At 39.3% G+C, this 21,830-nt stretch overlaps 1 protein-coding gene across 1 annotated transcript in view; it reads right to left on the bottom strand.

The window, feature by feature from the left end:
* The window catches only part of arnt2 (aryl-hydrocarbon receptor nuclear translocator 2), a 175,977-nt gene that overhangs the window by 109,218 nt on the left and 44,929 nt on the right, over window positions 1–21,830 (bottom strand). The window contains 3 exon segments of the mRNA XM_030725130.1: window positions 278–363; window positions 2,252–2,317; window positions 20,234–20,336. Of these exon segments, the coding sequence (XP_030580990.1) occupies window positions 278–363; window positions 2,252–2,317; window positions 20,234–20,336 (255 nt within the window).

The following is a 21,830-nucleotide window of genomic DNA, read 5'->3' on the forward strand; positions in this document are numbered from 1 at the left end:
CTTGTTATAGCAACACCCAACTGTCAGCTGGGAAACCCATCAGCCAAAAGACACAGTACAATAACACTCCATCTGTCAAATTTCCACAAAGACTTAAAGAGATTTAGTATTTGTTTTGGACTGTATCTGAACACATACTTGATGGAAAAAAGTCATCCGTCATAAGAGACCAAGTCACTCCAGACACATCCGGATGTTTGAACTCCATGGTTAAATCTAGCTCTTTATCCAAAACACAGAGTTTAAGTACAATATGTATGAGTGTGTCCTTGTTTACCTGCAGGGGGCCAGGCTTTGATGTAGCCAGTGCAATGCACCACAGAGTACTGAGCTTCTCCTTCTTTTGAAGGCCCGAGGCCATTCCTGATCAAAAAGAAAGAAAGAAATACAGATATAGCAGCATGTTAGAACACAGACAGAGCTGTTTTTTTTGGGGTTTTTTTATAAAAAAATATTTAAAATTACATACAGCATAGTGGTGAAATGAGAAGCTGCTCTCTCTATTTGTTTCTCTTTATGCTGTATTTACAAAAAGTACTGGTGGTGCTAACCCTCAGCCTCCTGGCTGAGACTTAAATAGAAACCAAATAGAAACATCACATAAAAAAAAAAATTACATTTTTACCTGCATCATCATCATTTCACTTCACTAAATGACCAGGCAGTGGCTTTTGTGTTACTGTTTCTTTCATATCTTTTGCCAGGTGTTTAAGATTTTAACTATACTATTGATTGTAACTGACATATTTATTAGTGCATGCAGGAACATAAAAATGTGTCCTTCCAACCCATAATGAAATGATTACTGTCATTTTACTAGGCCTAAAAAAGATTTGCTTCTGGTGACTGTGCTGGGTGTGTTTCAGAGCCCCAAGTCATAATATTTTTATTAGCAAAACTAATCTACAGAGTCACTTAAAAACCCAGATTTTATGTGACGCAACAGCCACAAATGCTTATCAAAGTTAAAAATATATAAATTAAAAATTCCTGGCCTTCCGGGTGACCCCTGAAACACCTGTCACCAGAAGTGAAAATAATTCATTAAGACTTATGACTATAATGACTTTATGAATGCTCTGAATCACAAGGTTTTCTTACCCGCTTTTTCATGACAGCATATATGACCAGTGATTAATCTTTATTGGCTGTTACTTGTCAGAGGTCTATTTAAACACAAACTCTCCTTATTTGTAATTGGTAACAAATCATAAAAAATAAAAAATAAAACAGTTAAATCTGTTTAAATAAATGGCAAAAAAAATAGTAAAAATGAAACAAAGCTTTTAGCACTTTTGCTATCAAATTGTGCCCTGGCATAAAATTCTATACTGTTATAGCAATCTGGCAGCAGAAGGGCTATTATATCATTATGAAAATTACTGAATGCAAATTGGGAAAAAGCTTTGAGTGTCATTTTGTCAAAAGACTGAAACACTGGCACTGGTATAGCTACATATTATACTTTCCCACTGAAAAAACTTTTTTTAAAAAAATGCATGAATTCTTGCCAATTTCCAAAGTGTTCTAGATCATCAATAGATGCACCATAACTATCAGTATGAAAAGCCTACATGATATCCTTCCTAAGTAAAAACAGCTATAGCATGGATGAAAAAAAAATCCTACATGACATCCGTTTAAAGCTATTATGTTCACAAGATTTTCAGTAAACTTGACCTCTGACCTTACCAAGATTTGAACATGTAAAAGATTTTTTAACAGCTACAGCTATGGTTTGAAAATCAATTTGACAATCCAAGGTGGCATGTTTATGAAGCTATCACATTCACATGATTTTCCGAAAACTTGACCTCCGACATTCACCTTGAGGTCAAGGTCACCGAGACTTTAAATAGATGCACCTATATTATCTCTTTGAAAATCCTATGTGACCTTTAAGATTCAAACTTGTCCGAGAATTTTAGGAGATGCACCAATGGTACTGATTTGAAAATCCCAGATTTGAATTCCTTAAAAAAAAAAAAAATGTACCTGCAAATGTCTGTTTTCTCTAGGCAAAAACATGGCTATAGTCCTGTAATCCTTACTACAAAAATAACTGTCAGTCTATGAGTTTACATTGTAGTTTCTTTTTTGGAAAATATTAACAACTGTATAAAAGTTCCGTTAGCAAGAGCTACAAGGTTTATGCAGTGTAAGTGTAAATATTCCATTGAACCTTAGAACAATCAGGACTTTACATGTCCCTGGATCACAACCATGGCTGGAGTAAAGGTCCTAAACGTACCTGTATCTCTTTCTCATGTTAGCCAGGCGGTTTAGGGAGATGTGGTCTAGAGGAGCACTGCCACATCTACACACAAACACAAAATACAGACATTATTATAAAACTTTACTACTATTGCAAAAAAAAACAAAAAAAAAAAACAGTGTGCACATCTTGTGCTACAGGTACCAAAAAGAGACAATGATGAGAAAAAGCAGGGAATGATCTCGTAAAAGTGAAATTGGGTTTTCTTTTCCCATTTAGACACTTTTTTAAAATCATTTCATTAAAAACTTAGGAGATGTCAGGTGGTGTGTGGACACTCTACTTCAGCGCTTACAGGAAGATAAATGATTTATTCCATCCTAAATGCACAACAGATTACATCACAATAAAGAAAAGACAATGCATAGTATTACATTCACTAGACCAGGGATCCTCAAATCCAGGCCTCAAGGTCCAGTGTCCTGCAGGTTTTAGATGTGTCTCTGCTTCAACACACCTGAGTCAAACATAGAAGTCATTAGCAGGACTCTGGAGAACTTGACTGCATACTGAGGAGGTAATTCAGCCATTTGAATCAGGTGTGTTGAATCAGGGACACATCTAAAACTTGCAGGATACCAGACCTTGAGGCCTGGATTTGAGGATCCCTGCACTAGACAGTCAGAATTTAAAAACAGCAGCAGCTATAAACAGCCATATTCAACATCTAAGCCTGGAATACACTCTGTGGTGGACACATACACTGACAGCTGGAGAGAAGTCCAAGTAGTCATTTGTGTTATTTTTCCTTGAAGTCAACTTGAAATATGTGGTCCTGGGTGCATTCATAATTAATGCATAGCAGGGATGGAATGGTTCATGAAAAAATCTGTCCTGTTCAGTTCGCTTGTCTCAGTTTGGGACGTGTGTGTTTGGTTCAGGTCATCTGGAAAAAAGCCTTGTGCCAGTAACCTAAATGAAGGGGCAGAAAGGTAAAGTGTCTAGTGCATTTGTGGAAATGGCAGTAAAGACAAAGGTGGCCCAGAGTTAGAGGACGCATCAGTAGCAGCATCACTTCGGTCTGCTATGTGTGACCATTTAAATTAGGTGATACATACAATGACAGTGGTAAGAAAGTGGTGGATAAAACTGCGACTGTGTGTAAGCATTGTGCAACAAGTGTTGCTTATGCTAGCAGCAACACATCCAATATGTTGGCTCACCCACAGAGACATCACCCGAATGTGCCAACTGACGCCACAGGAAAAGAGATGCATTCATTCATTCAGTGGGTGCATTCATTGTCTGATAATGACATTTACATCACTCAGACCCAAGCAGACATGAGCAGATTTGCAGACACAGAAAGACTTCAAAATTCAGTGTCCAGTCCAAGGAGTCTTGGGCATGTGGAGGGGCTGCAAAACCTGTGGGTTGTCCACCGACTACCTCCAATCACCAAATGAGGGAATGCATTGTGAAATTTGGAGAACACGAAGATGACACTACTGCCATTTAGTAGCTAAACTAAATACAAGTCCTCATATGTCACTGTCTACCATATGTGTGGATATGGAAACATCATACTTTGGGGTGCTTTTGTGCAAAGGGGACAGGACGACTGCACCGTATTGAAAGGAGGATGGATGGGGTCACGCATTGCGAGATTTTGGCCAACTACCTCCCTCCCTTAGTAGGAAGATGTTGAAGACATCCAGCATGACAATGACCTGAAACACACAGCCAGGGCAACTAAGGAGTGGCTCTGTAAAAAGCATTTCAAGGTCCTGGAGTGGCCTAGCCAGTCTCAAGACCTGAACCCAATAGAAAATCTTTGGAGGGAGCTGAAACTCAATGTTGCCTAGCGACAGCCCCGAAAACTGAAAGATCTGGAGATGCTCTGTATGGAGGAATGAGCCAAAATCCTGCTGCAGTGTGTGCAAACTTGGTCAAGAACTACAGGAAATGTCTGACCTTTGTAAATGCAGACAAAGGTTTCTGTACCATATATTAAATTCTCTTTTTCTATTGTATCAAATACTTATTTCATGCAATAAAATGCAAATCCATTATTTAATAATCATACAATGTGATTTCCTGGATCCTTTTTTTTTTAGATTATGTCTCTTGCAGTTGAAGTGTACCTACGATAAAAATTACAGACCTCTCTGTTCTTTGTCAGTGGGAAAACTTGCAAATCGGCAGTATGTCAAATGCTTATTTTTCCTACTGTATAATGTAAATAGAACTGGTTCTAGCACGGAACCCTGTGTGAAGAAGAATTGAGTGTATTAGATAGATATGATTCAAACCACTGCAGCACAGTACCTTTAATACCTATGGCATGATCTAAGCTCTGTAATAAAATATAATGGTCAACGCTGCACTGAGGTCTAGCAGGACAAGCATAGAGATTAGTATACTGTCAGAGGAAGATCTGACCGATCAGAAGATCATTTGTAACCTTCACTAATCCGGCTTCTATATTGTGATGAATTCTGAAACCTGAGTGAAACGCTTCAAAAAAAAAAAAAAAAAACATTCCAAAGGAAAGTTGGAGATTGGCCTATAATTAGCTAAGACGACTGGGTCAAGTTGGAGATTGGCCTATAATTAGCTAAGACGACTGGGTCAGGTGATGGCTTTTTAAGGCCTGTAGTACATAGCCCATTAATAGAGAGAGGCTGATTATATTTAAAATCAAAGCATTAAGTAATGGTAGGACTTCTTTGAGCAGTCTTGTAGGAATGGGGTCTAATAGACTTGTTGATGGCTTGGAGGAAGTAAATACTTAAGTGAACTCAAAAAGATCCATTGGAGAGAAAGAGTCTAAATAAATATCATTAGTTTTGAAAGTACCTGTACAGAATGATACATCTGTAATGGTTGAAATTGTATTTGTCATTACTAGTCAAGGTTACAGGAATACTCGGCTCTTACAGTTTGTCATCCTGGCTACAGTGCTGAAAAGAAACCTGGGGTTTTCTTCAAGAAAGAGACCTGCTAATATGCCATACTTGCTTAGTGTATAGAACGAACACCCGAGTCAACAAGGTTACAACCTCCAGTTGAGAATTCCTTGAGGCTGCGAGTATTTTGCTGTGAAAAGGCAAGTCTTGTGGCTGAACATTACATAAGTGAGACTGGATCTAATAAAGGCTTCCCTGATGATCATGCTGTGCTCCCCTTTAGTGTTCTTTCTGCCTGTCACACGGGGATGCATTTCACTGTTTGCAGCAAGCAGTTTGAATTATGAAGAGTTGGAACAAAAACAGGAACAAAATCAGCTCAACAGATTCCTATGAACATAACACACTATGAGCTTCATGCGACTTTCAGGTCTCTGTGACAGTTCCAGACAAAACAAAGTGAAACCAGCCACTGATGACTCTACACACTGGAATTAACAAAAGCACAGCATGTCAGAAAAAAAAATGGAAAAGGTGTGTCATTTTGTTAAGTTAAACCCAATTTCTTCCAAACCTTCAAGGCACTCAGTGCTGTTTTGATCTAATTTCTGCCAAAGAGTAAAAAGAGCTGTGGGGCAAACTGTGTCACATCCTGACATGTAAGAAAAGTAAAGACAAATTAGGAAAGAAATTTGAAAAAGGTCTGAAGCAATGAAGTGAAGATTCAACAGACAGCTATTGCTGTTAGAATATACAAAGATGGAAAGTCAAATTATCTGAGTATAGGAAACATCAGTGACTTAGCCAAAAACTTTTAGGAGGCATAATTACTATTACTTAAGGATAGAAAGCATATAGCTTGAGACTGTGAAATGGTTTATGGGTTCACAAGCATTTCAATTTAAAAAGCAGGTATGAGTCATATATTGTCCTTTTGCTGTTTGGCATTTAGGAGCCTTGTGAGTGCACACTGTCACAGCTGCCTAGGCTTAAAGTTGGTGGTAAATATAGATTTTGATTTTTGTATAGATTTGCCCGTGTGGGCCTGTGTTTTGGGTATTTTCCTCTGTCACAAATGATAAATACTACTGTCTGTTCTTTTTAGATGCCATTTTACAAAACTCAAAACTGATATTCAAAATACAAAATATCTATCAAACCTTTTCACATTTTCCATTGCATGCATACAATCAATATAAACCAAAGAGACCATTCAACTGAAATCACCACATCAAAAAGACACATCTTAACATCAAAGTATTGGAATTTCAAAACAGAATTCACATGCTGCATTTGAGATAAATATCTGTTCATTTCATGACCGTGATCTAACTAGCAATTGGTACAACTGCTCAAAATGATAACTGTTGCTGTAGTGACTCCAAAGGCCTAATTTGCAGGAGAGGAAAGACTGGGTGCTGCATTTGCTGCTGTGGCTGGCAAGGCAGGACCACAATGCAGGACTCACAAGATGAGTTTGATATTCCTTAAAGCTTTTTTAACAATATGTGGCTTGACGTAAAACATAGCTTGACGTAAACTTGAAGCATAACCATTAACTTGAAGCATAAACATGAACTTGACCTAAGAACATGACCATAATACACATAGCAGGAGGATCAAACAATGAGACACGACAAGGACCAAGGAGAACTGCAGACAATAAATACACAAAGGGATAATGAGGGGAGTGGAAACGTGAAGAGCACAGCTGAACATAATACACTCCCGAGACAGGGGGAAGCAAAACTAAACACAAAGCACAAGGAACACAAGACAGGAAGTGACTATCCATGAGGCACACTAAAACTTAACACAGAGGGAACCTAAACCTGACCAAAATAGAAACCTAAATGTCAAACTGAATACAAGACATGAGACAAAACATACATAGGAACAAAGACAGAACAGGAGTACATGGGAAGCAAACCAGACTTGACACCGGAAGGATAACACAAACAAATGAACACAGATCGGGGTGTCACGTGGTAATGGCTGCCTAAGGACGTGTTTTCGCTGAGCTCCTGCTCCTACACAGTAACTGTTAGCATACCCGAAGAATAAGGTACCCCTCTATGCATAACTTTCAAATACAGTATCTGTTGATCTAGTGACAAGAAGGAAAGCGACGTCCCTGACAAATAATGTCGAAACAGACCAAAATTCAATCACGGAGATGGGCTAGCATTGCAGCTGCTAATGTTAGCAAACCAACAGACTCTCCGTCACCAAGTAAAGAGCTCCCAGAAACTATGGACACTGCGGCTCTAATTCAGGAGGTAACTCAGAACTTCAACGACATTGTGGAAGGAAAACTTTTTAAGATTTCCGAGACTCTGGAAAAAATTTCCACAACTTTAGATGGTCAGTCTAAACGCATCACTGAGGTGGAACAGAGAGTCTCGGATATCGAGGATTATATGGGTGGCCTGGAAACCAGATTGGCCGAAACAGGAAAAGAAAGTGAAGCAAATGGCTGATGTTATGGATGATTTGGAGAACCACTGCAGACGGGACAACATTCGCGTCCTCAATCTGGAAGAAGGCATGGAAGGAAAAAATCCTATTCAGTTTTTTTAATCATGGCCACCCACTATGCTTGGGTTAGAGGTGAACCCTGGAACTAAAAGTTGCATCAAAATCAACCAGGCACACCGTAGCCTGGGAATGCGGGGAGCACGCCCACAGCCGGTGATTATTGCACTTCACAAACTCCAGGGATAAACCGAGGATATTGGCAGCAACGCGGGCGAAGCCTAACCTGGAATATGAAGGAAGGCGGATCTTCATCCATCAGGATCTGTCCTCCACGGTTCGAGAGAGGCGTAGAGCCTTTAACAACGTGTGTAAAGACAAGAGGATCCGATTCAACATGCGCTACCCAGCTGTCCTCAGCATAAACCTCAACGGCACGGAGCATCGGTTCCAAACACGGAGTGAGGCAGAAGATTTTCTGAAAACGCTTGAAGAGAGGGACTAGATAACACTGGACTGAGATCTCTGATCACTACGGGACTTCATGGTCACACTTCACTGAGGACTGAGTAAGTTTCACCTAGGGTACTTCAGAGACAACAAGCTCAAATAGTTCCTGTAAAACTTTATAAAAAAAAAAAAAAAAATCAGAGCTGAATCGTTCCATTTCGGGTATCTTATGCACAATGATGCAGCTACTTTGTGTTGGACATTTTAATATGGTGAATCTGCAGTTGAGAGATGTCATTATTGATCACCTATATACTACAGGTAGTTCTATTGTTAAATTTAAATGACTTATTAATGACCTTATGATGTGGGAGCGGGGGTGAGATATGGAAGGCATCCTGACCCTCCAGAAGCGACTACTCCCTTGGAGAGCACGCACCCCTGTAACACCAACCTTTGGGTTGCTTTTGGATGTTTTGTTTTTGTTTGGTTTTTTTTTCAGACTTATTCTACTTTCATATTTGCACTGTTTTCTGAGCATGGAAAAAGTTTCTTGTTCTTCCATCTGTTGGAGATGGCTTTGTTTATTTCAGCACAGCTTTTTTACATTATGACTGTGAGTTGCACTTTTCTTTTTGGGGAATATCTGGTCTCTCTCTCTTACTGATAACATGAGAGGTAACTTATTTTATGAGTAACACAAAAATCACTACTTTGAACGTCAAAGGTATCAACCACATAGTGAAGAGGCATAAAATACTCTCCATGCTTAAAAAGGATAAAACACAAGTCGCATTACTGCAAGAGACACATCTCACTGACCTGGAACACTTAAAACTAAAGCGTGACTGGGTGGGCCAAATATACTTTTCCTCATTTAACTCAAAAAGCTGGGGAGTAGCTATACTCATTCGTAAACATCTGTCATTCACACTTGACAAAGTCATACAGGATAAGGAGGGAAGGTTTGTAATCATTACGGGGCATCTATATGGTGAACGTATTCTTTTAGGAAGTGTCTATGCCCCCAACACTTCTGACAACACTTTTTATCCCAAGTTACTGGCTGATATCTCTTCCAGCTGTCCTCCACTAGTAATAATCGGAGGGGACTTCAACTGTGTTTTGGTTCCAGAAATAGATCAGAACCCACCCAAAACTACTCCTCCTTCTAAGATGGCCAAAGCTACAATAGAGCTATGTTCAGACCTAGCCCTATATGATGCTTGGAGGACTATAAATCCACGAGAGAAGGACTTTACATTTTTCTCGCACCCCCACCACTCCTTTTCAAGAATTGATTACATCTTTGTCTCAAGAATGATTTTAGACAGAACCAAAACTTGCTCTATTAACACATGTGCTCTTTCAGATCACTCATCAGTCAGTGTGGAACTCCTACCACCTTACTATGACCCCTTATGTAGACACTGGCGTCTAAATCCATCTCTTCTCAGCAACCCTTCATTTTTAGCATACTTAGAATTGCAATGGAAACTTTTCATCTCCACAAATGACACACCCGATGTCACTGCATCAACTCTATGGGAAACGGGGAAAGCCTTCCTGAGGAGTGCTATCATTTCGTACACCGCTGCACAAAGAAAAAATATGTTAGCCAAACAATTAGAACTTGAACAGCAAATCACAATTTTGGACAGAGATTTTAAAGCAAATTCCTCAACACTTACTTATAAAAGATTAGAGGCGGCCCGATCTGCTTCAGATCAGTTGTTAACTCAAAGAGCAGAATCAGCAATATTTTTTGCCAAACAGAGATTATTTGAATCTGGTAATAAACCCGGTAGGCTCCTTGCTCGCTTAGCCAAGGTCCGTACAGGGTCCTGCACAATAGCATCACTAATGGACAGCTCTGGTACACAACACTTTGAAACTAAATCTATACGTAAAATGATAAAGGATTTTTATCAGAAACTATACTCATCAGAATGCCAAAATACGTTAGACCACAGGAAAAAATGTCTGGATAGAATACACCTTCCCACATTAGCTGCAGAATGCAGAAATGATTTGTGTAAACCAATTACCGAACAGGAAGTCCTGGAGACAATAAAATCTTTACAGGGTGGGAAAGCTCCCGGCCCGGATGGGTTTGGCCCTGAATTTTATAAAAAAAATGGCCAAATTAGTGGCGGGAACTCTGACTAATATGTTTGTTGAGTCTTTCGAAAAAGGTATGCTTCCACCAACTTTAAATCTGGCCCTTGAAGAAAGATAAACCCTCTGACCACTGCTCATCTTACAGACCAATAAGCTTGCTTGGAGTGGACTGTAAGATACTGTCAAAGCTCCTGGCACGGAGATTGGAGGAGGTGCTACCTACCCTAGTCAGGCCAGATCAAACAGGCTTTATCAAGAACAGATACTCTCACTCCAATGTTCGCAGGCTCCTGAATGTTATTCAGTTTGCACACAGTACAAAGACAAAGGCCCTTGCAGTATCTTTAGATGCTGAAAAGGCATTTGACCGAGTAGAATGGGAGTTTCTTTTTGATGTTCTCAACAGGTTTGGCTTGGGCTCAGTATTTATAGAATGGGTCAAGCTTTTATACAGATCCCCCACTGCCAGAGTTCTGGTAAACGGCTCAGTATCTGATGCTTTCCCACTGAGCAAAGGTACACGTCAAGGATGCGCCCTCTCACCATTATTATTATTTACACTTGCAATTGAACCATTAGCTGAGACTATTAGGAGCCACCAGGACTTGTCTGGTGTCACACTGAGGGATGAACACAGAATCTCACTTTATGCTGATGATGTCCTGCTGTTCATTACCAACCCAGAGAGCTCTGTACCCATTTTAGCACCTATTATTAATGAGTTCGGTCAGATTTCCGGTTACAAAGTTAATTATAACAAATCAGAGGCTCTCCCATTGGGAGATTCTGGGGATTGGACAAGTTCTATCAATCTCCCTTTCAGATGCTCGCCCTCAGGCTTCACCTATTTGGGAATCAGAGTATCTGCAAATATTAAGGAATTGTACAAATTAAATTTCATACCAACTCTAATGGCAGTTAAAAATGATCTTAATCGATGGTTCAATCTCCCCCTATCATGGCTGGGCAGGATCAGTCTGGTAAAGATGAATGTGCTCCCTAGAATACTATACCCAATGCAGATGCTCCCACTTATAATTAATAAGAGAACTATTTCTGACATCGAAAGATCTCTTTCAAATTTTATATGGCGTGGAAAGAAAGCTAGATTGAAAATGAAGACACTACAGCTGCCAATAAGTGAGGGCGGTCAGGACTTCCCTAACTTTCTTTATTATAATTGGGCCTGCCATGCCCGGATAATATCAGATTGGCTGAAACAATTTTTACATCAGGAGGAGCTCCCCATGGATGCTTGGTGTTGTGCCCCTTTCTCCCCTCTCAGCTTTATCTCAACCAAAATAAGTGAACTTCCTGCTGGGATAAAAAATAATATCATGACTAATACATTTAAGATCTGGCGCAATATTACCAGGCATGCTAGCCAGGGAAGGTTTTCAACAGTGCTACAGCCTCTAACTCAAAATAAAGCCTTCCCTCCAGGTGTAGAATTGGGTATATTCAAGGAATGGCACTCAAAGAAGTTAAGACTTGTAGCTGATTCATTCAAAGATGGTAATTTTATGTCATTTGCACAGCTTCAAACAAAATACGGATTACCAAATAACCACTTTTTTGGTTTTCTCCAGGTGAGACACTGTAAAATAGAATTTTCCAACTCCGACAGATCTACCAATAGAAGGCCCACTTGACAGCTTCCTTCTCAAATTTAATTCAGAGGCTCAGAATAGCAAGAGATTCATCTCCTGGTTCTATGCTGAATTACACTCTATCTGTCCTGCTGCTGTTAACAGGAATATAGAATTGTGGAATAGAGACCTGGAAGCTGAACTTGATGTAAGTGTTTGGTCAAGGGCTTTTGGATCTGTTAAAAAAATGAGTACTTGCAACAAATTCAGAGAGAGTCAGTATAGAATACTACATAGACTGCAGCGCACCCCTTACTTTCTAAATAAAATCAACCCCAAATCTCTCCCCTCTGCGTGTAAAAAGGAGGTGGCAACCTTCTTCCACTGCATCTGGCAGTGCCTACTAATATCCAGATATTGGAAAAATATTACCAGAGAGCTCAGCTCAATTTTCCACAAAAAGATAAAGGCAGAACCAGTTTTATTTCTTCTAAACGTGCCTACGGGTCAGCTCTCATTATCTGAGGGACAGTTGTCCTTAATGGGCAAACTTCTCCTTTTGGCATGGCGATGTGTTCTGTTCCAATGGATCAGAGAGAAACCCCCTTCAGTAACTCAGTGGTATAGAAAGACATTCAAGGTGTTTCCAATGGAACGTATCAGCGCCAGACTAAAGGGCAATGATATATTCTATTCTATCTGGCAGCCTTATCTGGCATACCTTCCTTGTGATCTTGCAGACTTCTTGCGAAAGGGGCGACCGCAAATAAATCATAGCAATGAAACCTCTTTCCCTGGTAGAGTACCAGTGCAATTTGTGTATATGTGCAATTCATGTAATGCATATATTTAGTTAGTATTTTTTACTTGTTATTTTATTTACTTTTGACTGTCTTAACCTGTGCTGAAGGTTTTGTTTTCTTGTTTGTTAATGTAAAAACCAATAAAAAACATATTAACAAAAATAAATAAATGAACACAGATCATGGGAAAGACAACATAAGGGAAACAGGATCTAACCACAAAAACTAAACAGAAAACTATGATAACTAAAATCCCAATCCTAAACTACAAACAAACCCAGAAGTAAAACAAAAAACAGAACTTCACAAAAAAAAAAAAAAACTCAAAACACTGGGCCATCGGCCCAGGACCATGACACTAGGCCCTGTCTATATGTATGATGTGCTGCCTTCACAGAAAGTATGCTGAGCTCACATGCTTTTTGTGTTGTTTATTAATACACTGCCAAGTATGGATCTGTGTGACAGTAAGCAGGGTAGCTGACAAAACAAACAATGCAAGTGTGCGTGTGAGTGAGCGGTGAGTGCGGTCAACAAAAATTACGGCCAACCAGCTAACCTTTCTCCTCCATCATGAGAGCAGGTGAGTGTGACACCCTTTAAACCTGCCAGCTGTGTCACCCTATACCATGTGATCCAAACACCAATAGATGTCACCATCACAACCAATGTGAAACCAAGACACAACTTAAGGTAAAATATATATATGTGGCTCCTACAGTTGCATTCCATTTATTTTTTTGGAAATTTAGGAGCAGGCAACAGTGGCCACACTCCACCTTTTGCAGGCTGGGAAAACCAGGTGAGGATAGTGGATGCGTCTGAAACCTTTGGTGGATAACCTTCACATCATGCTGAATCTGGGAAAAAAACCGGCATGGTCCAACGGATAGGAAGGCAGTTATGGCAGTACACTGTGACTGCAGAGAGAAAGGTGGGAGTGGGTGGGTGGTCCACTGCATCGGTTTCCATCTTCCAGTAGTCTCAACCTTGTCTTGCCACTGAAAACACATGGCTTCAGATGAGAGAATGAGGCTGATGAAGCTCAACTCTTCCTCACACTTAAAAAATTAATTGTGAAAGTCATCAATAATCCATTTACCCAACTCCTGTGGTTACAGGTGAGCAATGAAGCAAAGGCGTGGATACACTGGCAGTCATAGTCGTGGACCTGCACACAGGTGGCTCAGACCACAGGGTTGTTCTTCACCAACAGGGGCTGCAATGGAGTTTAGCAGGCATCTGAGTGACTGAGCAGCCCTTTTTAGGAATGCACTGTTCACCTCACTGGCAATTATTGTATCCTCTTTACCTTACAATACAAAGTGCCTATAAGCGACTGTGTGTTGCGATTTTATATAAATAAAATTTTTAGCACCCTCAACAATGAGAAAAACAGTTAGGTGTGGATTATTAAACATTAAGTCTATCCCTTTTAAGTTCCTGTTAGTGAATGGGCCGAGGAGGGATAATGGCACAATTTAATCTATTATTAGACTCAACTGGCTTCTCAAAATGTAAGCCCACCCACCACTTCATTCACATTCTAGATCTTGTTCTGACATATGGCATAAAAACAGAACATTTAACCGTATTCCCTGAATCTCCTCTGATCATTTCTTAATAATATTTAAATTTACAATAGCAGATTACAAAGCAGTGGGGAATAAATCTCCTTACAGTGGCTGTCTTTGTGAAGGTGATGTAAATAAGTTTAAGATTACAATTCCTCCACTGTAATCTTCAAGCCATGTGCCAGTACAGTGGCGAGTAGCTACCTAAACTCTGCTCCCACAGTGGTTACCTTACAATATAAAACACACTGAAGGAATTGTTGTGATTTGGCACTACAAATCCGATCTTTTTAAAACAAACAAACAAACAAACAAATCCCAATTGATTTCAAATGCCTGGATACATTTTACATAAGTCAACAGTCTCTCACACAACAAAATCAAAATCTTTTAATTGTCCCACGTACAAGACTAAGAACCAGGGAGGGGCAGAGCTTTTCAGGCAATGGCGCCAAAGTTCTGGAACTGTTTACCACTCCAGCTCAGTTTAGCTGACTCTGTGGCATCTTTTAAAAACAGTTGAAAACTTTAAAGTTTAACCAGGCTTTCTGCTGATTTTATTTTTATTTTCTTTTAATATGGTAATGTTAATATGTTTTTGACATGGTGTTTAATCTGGGATTTTTTTATCTTGTGTTTTAATTATTGTACAGTGTTTTGTGACTTTTTGTCTGTGAAAAGCACTAAATAAATAAAGTTTACTTACTTACAACAAGCTCTCTATTATGGAGAGCCGTTTCATTCAAAATGAAATAAATGAATAGATAAATAAATAAATACTGCTACTGATAAATTATTAATAAATATTCCATGAAATAAATAAATATCCCCATGAAAGAAAATATTTTTAAAATAAATGTTCATAATTTTTATTATTTTATTTTAATGTATTTCAAGATTTATCTATTTATTTATTTATAAATATATTTATTTATTTATCTAAATAAATATATGATTTCTCTTTTAGTACATAAACATGATGTAGTGATAAGTATGAGGACATTAAAGAGAGAGTGCAGAAAGCTGAATCTGCTCAGAAGGAAAAACCACACAAACTGGCAATGGTTCGATGGAAGGATGGCCGCACCTTCGTACAGTACAGAGGGGACATGTAGAACCACAAGACACAATAACACAGCTCATCAAGTTGTTTCTATCCAAGGCACTGTGTAGAGAGTATAGCAGCCGTTATTTGACTTGAAATGACAACTTTGACTTTATTCTCAAAATGCACAAAATGATCAAAATGATTTCTTTTTTTTCTCAATGTGGCCTCACATTCCTTCATACACTAGCAAGCTAAATATTTCAGTAGCACAAAAATAATTTAGTAACGCACAGAAGTGCAAAGTTTGATATGTTTTTTTGGTCGAAAACATTTAATAATGGTCTAAAATGCATTTATGTAGGTTGACTGGCAACAGAACTGGTTCTTTAATTAAACAATGTTCTCACATGAAAAAAATCCTCACAGATAATGTAATGAACAAATTATTCACTTTTTAAGCTTAAAAAAACAGCTATTAAAATATGCCTGTTCAGTTTGAAACTCTACTCTAATAAATCAAAAGAAATAAAAATAATAATAACCAAAAGAAATAAATAAAAGTGATACCTCTCACATTTAATAGACAAGCTGTGTGCCTCTCCCGTTTTGGCCAGGAAATTCCCGTATTTTACCCCTCTGTCCCGGCATCATCCCGTATTTTTTATTTTCCCGTATTTTTCATTTTTCACTTTTTAAAGCATTCCTGTGTCGCTCCAAACTGAATTGTCACTATCACTAGGTTAGTGTCGACAGCCGGAACAACCCCGTAAAAACAACTGGACCTCAGTGCGCTCTTTTCACAGAGTTCGGTGACGTGTTCCGGTTTGGTTTAGCAGCGTAAACCAAGCCGCTGCTTGCAAGCTTTTTTTTTCCCCCATAAAGCAATATAGCGACAGTGAAATCCTCCGATTTCGCCGTGTTCTGTGTACATAAAGCCTTCTTACTGCGTCCCTTCGTACGCTTTGGCATCGCCCGAACCTCACTTCGACTCCACCCTCCAAACCCCGAACCTCACTTAAACACTGAGCCTGCCCACCCGCTCCATCCGCTGCCATCCCCGGTCCTCGCTCCAGCCTTTCTCAACCTTTGAGACAGGCGACAGCGACTTTTCTTACACAAGCTGGCAACAGCGGCCCAGATAAAGGAGGAGACTTGAACTTAGCTAGCAGTCTCACCCCACAGTGTTTTCATTAAATTTGATATTCTAACATTAAATAATACGGGACAAAATAGATCTATGTAATGTGGGTCTAGGCAAAGCATTAAAGTTATTAAGTTATTTAATAAAGTTTATTTGTAGTTTTAAACATATTTATGCTGTTTTTTTCTTCACTTTGTGTCTCTCCAAAGATGTTTTTCCTCTCTCCTGCAGCCTCGATTCCAACTACAGTACATCTAAATGAACAAATGCAATGCAAATCAGGTGATGACGTCATATAGTGACCTCTATTTTCAGCAGAAAATTTCCCGTATTTTTAAATACAAAACTTGACAGGTATGACACAAAAGGTTAAAAACATTGGCCTAAGCAGAAGAGCCAAAATGATTTTTTCGCCTCTCATTTGAAATTCATTCATATTGGCTTCTTTGTCCAGTAAGTAAACTTTATCCTATGTATGAAAGTAAACTGACAAACGATATTCATGGTAACATTCCCTACAGGCCATTTTACCTCATTCAGAGAGTTTCTGACTCCTGCCGCTGTCTCTGGCTCCCAAACACTTGGAGCCGTTCAGAGGGGGCCGGGGGGAGCGCAGTGGCATGACGCTATGTTGCGCCTTCAAAATAAAAGCACGCGAGTTAAAAAAAAATTCTCCTCCGCGGTGTAATTTCTGGGTGGGACAAATGCGCCTGTCTCCAATATTGGGGGCGGACACGTCCCCCACGTCCCCCCCGGTTCCTACGCCTATAATTCTGACTGTACAATGAACCACAGACCTGATGTGGCAGAACAAAAGAGACAGGCCAGGCAGTCACAGGAACACAGTCCATGCAGACAAAAATGTACAGTCACTTGCGCACTCACCGATAGACTTCATCATCATCAAAACCAGTCCTCCTCTTCCTCATTGAAATCAATGGACTGTACACACATTTATTTCTTTATTTTTTAAATTTTTTTTTATTTCTACTAGTGGTACCAATATAAATGAGCAACACAGAGTAACATATCCACAGCAACATAGCAATACTGTAACATAGTGCAAGCAGGTGATCAAGCATAACAAGGAAGATGCAATGGGCACAGGAATATCAGACACCACCATTGAATTAGCTGGTCAATGTCGGACTGATATCGCCACGTGTGCAGCTATACCAGAAGATGGTGCGGAAAGACAGAGACAATGCAGGTTTCCCTGGAGCAATGAGCTAACTCTGGTCTGTAGAGTTGTTGGCATGACCTATACTATTGTGTGCGACAATGTCAGGTCCCACCTTGCTCACCTTTTGCTAGCACAGTTTCAGGGGCGTCCACAATTCACCACCTTATACTTTTCACTCTGTACTTTGGTTTCTATTGGTTCTTTTACAGTGACATCATGTGCAGCACCATGGTGAAACATGTATCGCATATTCTGTACTACATTAATAGTTCTGTGAACAGTGAAACTACTAGGACCTTTTGTGTGCATCATCTAAAGAAATGTCTCCATGACTCTGTAAGTGCAAGAACTATGGAGACATTACTCCATGATTCTTTAAAAATATGAATACAAAATGCAATGTTACAAGCGTAACGCAATTTGTATTTTTTATTTATTTTTTTGTGTGTGTGTTGTTCTTTTTGTGTTTAGAGATTTAAACATGAGCACCGCTGAGCGGCTGCCAGTGGTCAGCCGTTTTCAATTTGTAACAGACGAAAGGGTGAGGAGTGTGTCAAAGTGCTGTTGTACTAAAGTGAAGTTTGATGGGTCTAACAGTAACATCTATGGTGTAAATTTGAACATCCTAGGTGAGATAATAATTTAATTATTTTCTTTTAATTTCTTTTGTTCACAAGATTTCTAGAAAACTTGACCTGATATTTAGCTTGAGGTCAAGGTTGACAAAATTGGAACTTGTCTAAGATTTTCAGTAGCTGCATCTATGTGTGAATTTGAACATTCTAAGTCACATTGTTCTTGAGTTAAGGTCAATGTGAATGTTTTTGTGGATGCTGCTTATGCCAATGTGACAACAGCTTGACATTTTCTTCAAAACAGTCAAGCTAAAAATGACATCCAGGTTCTGAAACTAGTGCCAAAGTCACTGTTAAAAAAACAAACAAAAAACTGTAAAATGATGTGTAATACCCAAGTGGAAGCAAGGCGATCCAGTTATGATCTCAAGGTGCTGAAAATGACATGTGAGGTCTGTGTGTGTACTGTAACTTGCAATGTTCGGATGTGTAGGTAAGGTTGAGCAGAGGCTATATCAACAAGTTTGATTCCTAAACATAATATTTTTAGACCAGGAAGAAAAAGTGGATTAGACGGCACCTAAAATGTGTAATATTATTTGGTGTTTGACATATTTAATAATCATTTTGGTGACTGTATGCACTGAAATGGACTTGTTATAGATGTACTAGTGCTGATTGTGAGTCACAATGTTGTAACTCTAATAGGACTTGGATGTTAACTATGTCAGTTGGAATATTTGTGCCTTTTTGTCAACATATGATATCCAGCGACCACACTGATTTGTCTGAATAATGGGCCAGAGCACATATGTATATCTGCTTATTAAATCAAGCCCCACCTTTTTACATTACAAAACACAAGTAAACACATCAACCATTCATCCTCACTTATCCAGACCTAGGTGGCAGGGGCAACAGTCTAAGCCAGGGATCCTCAAATCCAGGTCTCCAGGGCCGGTGTCCTGCAACTTTTAGATGTGTCTCTGCTTCAACACACCTGAGTCAAATATAGAAGTCATTAGCAGGACTCTGGAGAACTTGACTGCATACTGAGGAGATAATTCATCCATTTGATTCAGGTGTGTTGGATCAGGGACACATCTAAATGCTGCAGGACACCGGCCCTCGAGGCCTGGATTTGAGGATCCCTGGTCTAAGCAGAGAAGCCCAGACCTCTCGTCGCCCAGCAACCTCCTCCAGCTCATCCAGGGAAACACCAAGGTATTCTCAGGACAGCCAAGAGATGTGATCTCTCTAGCATGGATCCTCTCAGTGGGACATACGTGGAATACCTCACTCAGGAAGCGCCTAAGAGGCATTCTACATTTTTTGTCCCAAACCCAATTCCAGTTTCCTGTGCCTTTCACTGACCTTTAGAATGGCCCATTTTTTAAGCACTCAATGGGCAATGCAGGAAAGGTAAAAACAAAGATGTAGAGAGAAAAAAACAAACAAAAAAAAAAATGCTATTTGTGCCTTTGTAAATTCTATCACGCTGAGTGCAGCATTCTGCTGCCTGCCTGTTAGATTACATGAACCACTGTGTGTCAACTGATTTCAGTCAGCTGACATTCAAGCTCAAGTTGAAATCAATCAACAAAATTTGGTCTTAGGTCAAAGACTAAACTACATCCCCCCCGACATTTCATCTAAATCTCCTTTGCTTTAATGAATCATCACCCAAACAAATTACTGATGAGTAATTTCTTGAGAAATGACATTTTCATCAAACACATTTCCATTATATAGTTAAACAACTAGATGGATAAAAATGATCAGAAGTTAAAACCAGTGTAACTACTAAAATAAAAAAAAATTTGACCACATTAATATTCAATGTAAAAAATCTAGAATTTACTGCACATATGAAGATTCAACTAATTGTTACTATAATATAATTTGGAATGTTGTTTTTCTCTATGTGTTAATCCTGCCAACAGACTGGTGACATGCCCACCTCGCTGACAGGCAACTGGGATAGTTTCCACAACCCACCCACAATCCTGAATTGGATAAGTGGAAGAAAATGGATGAATGGAATATATACTTTTGACATTCTACATTATAAAGTTATTCCTAATGATTGAAAAGAATTGTTCTATAGGGAGAAAGAAACAACAAAAAAACCCCAACTTGGTCACACACACCTCATTCGGCAGATGAAGGAGCGTCGAGAGCCCATGCACATCCTCATGGAGGACTGCTGTCCCTCCTTCTTCACTGTTCCTGTCTTCAGGTCCAGAATCCGCCCTATTGAAGTACAAACATTTCAATGAACATACTGTTACACAAGTAGAGGCTACCATCAGTCTTCAACAACAAGCCTCCTATGCCACTCGCTGGTATGGACCACACTGAAGCTCAGATGTAGTTGTGTCACTCATGTAACTGCTTAGATGACAACCACAGTAAGAACTGGTATAACAATTATTATCCTAATTAAAAGAACATCTGTTTACTGCTTTTCATTGTGCTAACAATCCAAACAAAGAGCATCCACTGTAAATTTCTACTATACCCAAGCATGACCTTGAGAACTTGCTGTAAATGATTGCAGTCACAACTGAATAAACATCCATCTAAAATACTGTATCTTACAATATTTTTTATAATACTGACTTAACATGTCTCTTACTTTGCTACTGTTTTTCTACAATATCTAATCACACTGCACTGCATCCAGCATAATTCAGTTTTTCAATAAAGCTACAGTAAAAAACAGAATTTATTAGCCTGTGACTAACATCAAACTGACATTTGTGTTATCTAAGTGCATATTAATTTCCTCAACCAATTCTATTTACTGGCACTGAAACAGAGATGAAAAGGGAGACATTCTTGTGAAGACCCAAAGAGACAGCTGATCACTGAGACTGCCAGAAGAAAGCAACTTTACAGAGCTCTTAGAAACACAGAGTCTCAGTGACATTGTGTAATGCTGTGAATTCTATTCAAACATTGTACTTTTGCCAAGAGACACAGATTAACTCACATAGTTAAAGTGATTTAGTCTAGGATAAGGGTTGATTTAAGGTTGAGACGTGCAGAATTCAGGAGAAAAGGAGGGTGAAACTCCACAGCTTGGCTTTGTTGCTTTAACCTGAACAACTGGTGTCCGTCATCGGCACAAGACTGATCGTTTACAGCTGGATAAAGAATTCTTAGTATCTGGCAACCATAAAGCTTACTGGATCTTCACACACGACCATAATGATCCATACAGAGGAGAGAAGGTTGGGCAACATGCTATTCAATTCAATTTATTTATATAGCGCCAAATCACAACAAACAGTAGCCTCAAGGAGCTTTGTATTGTGGATAAAGACCCTACAATAATACAGAGAAAACCCAACAGTCAAAACGACCCCCTATGAGCAAGCACTTGGCAACAGTGGCAAAGAAAAACTCCCTTTTAACAGGAAGAAACCTCCGGCAAAACCAGGCTCAGGGAGGGGCTGTGACCGGCTGGGCTGAGGGGAGAGAAAAAAAAAGTCATGCTGTGGAAGAGAGCCAGAGATTAATAACAATTAATGATAAAGTGCAGAGTGGAGAATAAACAAAGTAAATAAGGTGAATGAAAAAAAAAAAGTGCATTACGGGAACCCCCCAGCAGCCTAGGTATAGCAGCATAACTAAGGGAGGTTTCAGGGTCACCTGGTCCAGCCCTGTAAGCTTGATCAAAAAGGAAAGTTTTAAGTTTTGAGACCAGGTTTTCCCCAGAAACTTTTACAATTATCTATGAAG

The sequence above is a fragment of the Archocentrus centrarchus genome, unplaced genomic scaffold (genome assembly GCF_007364275.1).
Source record: "Archocentrus centrarchus isolate MPI-CPG fArcCen1 unplaced genomic scaffold, fArcCen1 scaffold_48_ctg1, whole genome shotgun sequence".
In the NCBI taxonomy this organism is placed as follows: Eukaryota; Metazoa; Chordata; class Actinopteri; order Cichliformes; family Cichlidae; genus Archocentrus; species Archocentrus centrarchus.